The sequence below is a fragment of the Beta vulgaris genome, chromosome 1 (assembly GCF_026745355.1).
Source record: "Beta vulgaris subsp. vulgaris cultivar EL10 chromosome 1, EL10.2, whole genome shotgun sequence".
Taxonomy (NCBI): domain Eukaryota; kingdom Viridiplantae; phylum Streptophyta; class Magnoliopsida; order Caryophyllales; family Amaranthaceae; genus Beta; species Beta vulgaris.
In genome coordinates, this window is record NC_079202.1 from 33,297,944 (window position 1) to 33,304,619 (window position 6,676).

The window sequence follows — 6,676 nt, forward strand, 5'->3', positions numbered from 1 at the left end:
TATTGTGCGGATCTCCTTCTCCCTCATGAGAATTGTGAGTATGGTTCTTTTGTCTTCAGGTAGGAGAAATTGTTCTCGTTGTTTGAAGTTTAACACTAAACATGAAGGTATTGGAATCTCGTATGCGGTCAACATGGTTAGTTCAAGAATGTTCTTCCCAAACTATGTCATAATGATAAACTTCCTCATCAATTGCTGCTTGATTCAGCAAATACAAGGGGGTTGCGCTGTATTGCTCGATATAGTTCATTATAGTTTCTTTGAAGATGAATTTGATCTAACCTTGTTTGATTGAATTTTGTTTTTCTTTAGTACCTATTGTAGATGTCGTTTGGCCTTCAATTAAAGAAATTTCTCTTTCAAAAGAAAAAAATTTAAGAACATGCTTAAACTAGGATATTACAGCATAACTGACATTAACAAAAATTACAACATTGATAATTATTAACTATCCTCAAGTATTCATCAGTTCATTCCATAAATTATCTCGTGCAACTATCACTTGTAGTAATTTGTACTTAAGTTATCGTTCTTTCATAGCGATCGCTTGTTCTTTTGTCCTTTATTATTTTATTCGCTCTACTTCGATAAACTCTTTCATTGCTTTTGAAGTTTCTTCATTTGAATTGAGAATATTTGTGAGCATTTCTTGTAAGGATCCATAACATCTTGACAATTTTTTGCTTTTGTTTTTGAACTCTAGGCTGTGCAAGGGCGTTAGCACTCCTCGATGTTGTTTTAGTTGATGAAGTGGAAAAGTTTTCGCTTTCGTCAAGACTTGTTCTTTTCTCACTCCCTTCACTCTCCCCAATATGATTGATATCAATTCCGGTAAGATAAGTAGGAGAATAAAAAAGAGGAGTTAAAGAATCAAACGTTTACACAAAAGTAGACATGGGCATGAGACGGGCCGGGCTTTTTCACGGGCTCGGCCCACGGGCTTAGGAAAATGTCGGGCCGGGATTGAAATTTCCAAATTTGTCTCGGCCTAGCCCAGGCCCGCGGGCCGGGCTCGTGCCTCCCGCGGGCCTGACCCGTGTTTTATGTTGTTTTTTTGTATTTTTGACAATTTTAGGCTAAAAAACAAAGGAAAAGGAGTGTTCGGCCCAAGGGCCGGCTCATGCGGGCTCGTGCCGGTGCGGGCCTGCAATAAAATTTCTTGACCGTGACGGGCCCGCGGCCCACGTAGCGGACAATGGGCCGGGCCGGCCCGACCCATGCCCACCTCTATACAAAAGCGTTCACAAATTCAGGTTGATATAATGTGATCTTTCCCATGCAAAACCAAACTTGCAATTCTCCTTTAAACAATAAACCAATTCAGCTTGTTCTGCAACATATAAATCAAACTCACCACTCTTTTGTCGTTGTAATTGATTAACACATGCAACATATTTTGCTACAATGTTCTTATGTTACCTCAACGACGCTTGAGCATCGTCTTGATTCTTTCACCTTATTCTTTCCTATTTTTGTCTTAATAACTCACTATCTTACCCTCAAAAGACCTTGTCGGCTTGATTTGTCCCATTTATATTATCATGAGCGTAGTAAGGAGTTTAAATTATTTGAATCCATGACTACAAAAAGTTGAGTTTGAATTAGTTGAATCCATAACTAAAAAAAATAAATGATAATGAAATAGAATGATAGAAGTTTGAGTACAGTATTTTTTTAATGGAAGTTGTTGTAGGTAAGCATTTGGGGATATGTGTTAATTGGAGATTTGTGTTAAATTATTTTCCAAAAAATTTCTAACCATTATACATTAAATTAACCATTTATAAAACAGTATAACAAGTTTAAAATACCCATTCAGTACATATTCTTATAAGTAGTTGTTGATAGCTGTATCTTTTCCCCAGATATCAATAAAATTGGTGTTCCTTCCTAAATATGCATGAGTTTTCAATATCTTATTCCTTCCTCTATTTGCCAAAATGTCACATAGTGCTTTAACTCTCCACCAACTATTAGTAAAAAATAGTCTCCTGTTTCATAAAATTTACACCTAACTCGTATTAAGAGTCTTCATTTCACATGTAAGAGTTGCTTCTTAGCTTAAAAAAATCTTTCTCGTAAGAGCATGTACAATGGGTTGGTTTTAGGTTGGTCTAGCAAATAGTAAAACTAGTTTTACTTAGTTTTATTATTGGGGCACTTGGCCCTTTGGGTTGGTTGGTCTTGATTTCCGAACCATATGGACCTAGGATAGAGTGCACAAGACCAATAAATCTCAAACGCGTGGCAAGAAACTGGCAAAAAAATTATGACGGGCCCTTGTGAAACGCAACGTTGGAAGAAGAAAAATGCAGCAGCATTGGCGGAACGCTGCACCAAGCAACATGCAGAATAAATGACAGCAGCTTGCTGTCAGTGGCCCTCACGCACGTCAGAGGCCCACTCACCAGCAAGTGGCAGCGCGCCACATGTCTTTTTTCTGCAACACTCTTTACTTTTAATGCTCAACAGTAATTTTGTAACGTTCTAAAGTTTGTTACATTAATAAAAAAAATAAGGTTATTAATTATTTTAAAAAAATAATTACAATAATGGCTATAAAATATTTTTATCTATAAATTGAGTCCAAAATTTCATATATTTTACCAAACTTCTTCCCAACCTATTTCTTTCTAATTACTCTCTCCTACCTAATATTACTTATATTAAGCCAATATTATGGATTCAAATAATCCAAACCACACACAAAATTCCCAAAATAATTTTCAAATCGATCCAAGTGTGCTACAAAATCGGAATTCCAAAGAATGTTTATGTTTTTTCAAAGCCAATCGAATTACCAAAATTCTCAACAAGCTACAAAACAATCTCCACAAAGTTCTAATCATCTATTCCAACAACAAGCTCAACCATCTTTTCCTCTATCCCAACATATTTCACAAAAACATGAACAACCTCACGAAAATGATGATGTAGTTGAAATCTATCACCAAAAATTTAAAACACTCCTTCAAAAAAAGCCACAACACCAAAGTTTCAATGGAATGCAGATGAAGATCATGCACTCATTTCGGCGTATCTATAATGCAGAGTAGATGTGTTGAAGGGAACCGACCAAAATGATGACAGTTTCTAGGGTTTAGTATTTGAGAGTGTGGAAGAGTCACGACGACTCAATCCAACATTACGCCCAAGGACATTCAAAGCTCTTACTAGTCGTTGGAAAAAAAATCAACGGAGATGTAATGCTTGGGTCTGGATATATACCGAGGCAAAAAGGAAGAAGGGGTCGGCTGCAATGACAAAGACGTCCTGACTGAAGCCCGTGAGATGTGGATAAAAGTCCATGGGCCCCGATTTACATTGGAGCATGCATGAAATGTTATGAAACACCATGACAAATGGGCAGATGGCACCCAAATGAGCGGCCGAAGCTCAAAACGATCTGGTCCAGACGAAGGTGTGAGCTCAAAATGTCTTGAGGGTTTCAAGAAAGTTAAGAGTAGGAGAAAAGCCCCAATATCTAGTTCTACATCTCCATCTCAATCCTCTTCAGAATTTACGAGGAGGATTAGTTTGGGAGAAGACTTGCTTGAATATCAAAAGGAGCGTGATGCCTTGAGAGAATCAACGAAAGAGGAAGATAGAAAGTTCTAAATTTGGAATATATTAATTGCTAAGTCTTCCCTTGATTCGGATGAGAGAGAGAGAGAGAGAGAGAGAGAGAGAGAGAGAGAGAGAGAGATGTATGAAAAACTTAAGCTACAATTTAAGGATAACTATGTTTAGTTAATGTTCATGTTTATAATTGGTTTTAGTTTGCAATTTAGTTGTATCGTACTTTAATTATGAATGTGTATGTGTCGTTATTTTTGATGATGAATGTATCATTATCATTATCGTTATAATTATTGTTATCATATCATCATTGTTTTCATAATTTCGTATGCATAAGCATATTTTCCTTCGTATTGTCGAAGGTGTAACAACTGAAGATGATGGGTTTTTTACGCAAAAACCAGATGCTATTGGAAGGATAGGTGCATCTGCACTGCAAAAATGCACAACGGTCATCAGGATGTTGGCATATGGTTCATCCTCTGATGCTGTTGACGAGTACCTGAAAATTGCTTCAAGTACCGCTAGAGAATGCCTTCTTCATTTTGTCGAAGGGGTTGCTAGATTTGGACCTGAATACTTGAGGAAGGCAAATGCAAATGACATTGAGCGTCTCCTACATGAAGATGGGCCCCGTGGCTTCCCAGGCATGATGAGAAGTATCGATTACATGCACTGGAACTGGAAGAATTGTCCTCGGGGCTAGAAAGGAATATATCAAGGAAGAAGCAAAACAACACATAATCTTAGAAGGGTTGCTTCAAGTGATTATGGATATGGCATGCTTTTTTTGGCACCCCGGGTTCATGCAATGATATAAACGTATTGCAGAGGCTCCCGCTTTGATGATGTCCTACAAGGAAGAGCCAGAGGTCAACTTCTCGTGAACGGGACATCTTATAACATGGGTTACTATCTTACTGATGGCATCTACCCGAGATGGTCAACATTCACCCCGCAATAAAGCTCCCCCAAACCCCAAACAAAGATATTCACACAACATCAAGAAGCTTTAGAAAAGATGTAGAACATGCATTCAGGGTATTGCAAGCTAGATTTGCAATCATTCGCAAACCCGCTCTCGCGTGGGATAAAGACATATTTGGAAAATAATCATGGCATGTATCATCATGCACAATATGATTGTTGAAGATGAGCGTGATACTTATCAAAATTACCGAGATCCGAACGAATATGATAAAGCTTCAAACTCAAAATAACGAGGGGTCATCTAACCAAGCTGGAGAAGACTCCTTCGTTGTGCACAACGGAATACTCGGGGCGCGAAATTTAGGTGCATACATGAGAAGATCTGAGATGCGAGATGGGGAAACTCACATCTCACTAAAAAATAACTTGGTTGAACACATATGGCGTAAGTTTGGGCCTAATCGTCAAGTTGATTAACTAACTTTATTTAATTAATTATGGTTTAAGTAATTTCAAATTTCATGTATTTGTGTGTTTTAAATTATCTATCTTTATGTATCAATCTATCATGTATTTGTGTTTTAAATTACTATCTTTATGTATCAAATTTCATGTATGTGTGGTTTTTAAATTATCTATCCTTATGTATTAAATTTCATTTAAAGTAAGCTAATCAACACATAGTTACTATAATCAAGTTAACACTAATTTAATTTAACGTAAGCTAATTAGCTTGTAACGTAATTTAATTGATCGTAAATAATTTAACGTAATCTAAATTAACGTAATCTAATTAGCTTAGTTTAAATCAATATTTCATATAAAAATAAACATTGAATAAGAGATAGAGTGTATATGGTGGGGTTTTGGTAAAAGTAGGAGAGAGAAATAGAAAAACCAAGTAAGGCCAACCAAACCATTGTGAGACAAAAAACGTGAGTTGGTGGGAGTTTCAGTGGGATGTGAGGTTTAAGAAGAAGGAAAGGAGAGAGAAAAAAAAAATTCAAAGACCAACAAACCAATTGTACATGCTCTAAGAGCATTCTTATCAATGAACCCAAATAAATGGTTCATCCTTCTCTCTCCTCTTTTCTCTCTCCTCCACATCATTCTCACAAACCATTTTCAATTTCACTCTTAACCATGAACCCAAAAATAATGATTCATCATTCTTTTTTCTTACCCCACCTCATTTTCTCTCTCTTATAATTTTATGAAGTTGTATTAATTAATATAAAATCATTTTATGCTAATTAATTATAATTAATTAAGTATTATAATTATTAATTTTTAGATACTAATTTTTATTGTATATAAATTTTTGAGGACTAATTAATTATCATAATCTAATTGGTGTACATTTATAGATAATAAAAAAAATAATGTAATAAAAGAAATGATAATAGGAAAAGAAGAGAAAACTAAAATTGTGAATAAGATATAGCAAAATTGGTGTCTATTTATAGAGAATAAAAAAAATATGAATTTTGGTATTTTTTAAATTTTTTTTGAATCGTATTTTTTGAAATATTAACGTTACAAAAATTATAACGTTAAGAATAAAAATGACAAATGAAAATTAAACACTTGTCGGAATTTAATAGGCTCGCAGGCGCAGGAGAGAGCAAGTCATGCCAGCTGGCGCGTCAGAAAACTGCTGCCAGATTTTTTTCGTCTTTTTGTGGGTTGTTCCACGAATTAATGAACGACATGTGGCGTTGAGCAATTTTTTTTGGTTTTTCTTCTCCTCCCAACTGCCAGCGTGTAAGGTGAACCTTGCTTCCCGAACCATTCGGATTTCCGAATAGTTGGGCCTCGCTCCACGCGTGAACAATTTTTCAGTTCATCATTAAAGGAAAAAATAATGGTTCAACCTTATGAACCATTTTTGGGTTCATTATTAAGAATGCTCTAAGAGTCACCTAAGAGACCCTTATTATATATATATATATATATATATATATATATATATATATATATATATATATATATATATATATATATATATATATATATATATATATATATTCAAACTTAAAGATATTTTAGTTTTATAATTATCTTATATTCCTATACTGATCAATATCTATGATACTTCAATAACATATATTCAAATTCAACTAGGAAAAAAAATCACATTTGCCCCGCCTAAAAAAAGAACAGGTTG

The 6,676-nt window shown here is 35.1% G+C and overlaps 1 protein-coding gene across 1 annotated transcript; it reads left to right on the forward strand.

Moving 5' to 3' along the window:
• Positions 1-3,907: 3,907 nt before the first annotated feature.
• LOC130589988 (uncharacterized) lies at positions 3,908-4,285 on the forward strand. The gene has a single exon (XM_057391775.1). The coding sequence runs from the start codon at positions 3,908-3,910 to the stop codon at positions 4,283-4,285; it is 378 nt and encodes a 125-aa protein (XP_057247758.1).
• The last annotated feature ends 2,391 nt before the right edge of the window (positions 4,286-6,676 follow it).

Excerpts from the sequence above, each read along its gene's own strand:
- LOC130589988 (XM_057391775.1), top strand. The coding sequence starts at position 3,908 with ATGCATAAGCATATTTTCCTTCGTATTGTCGAAGGTGTAACAACTGAA.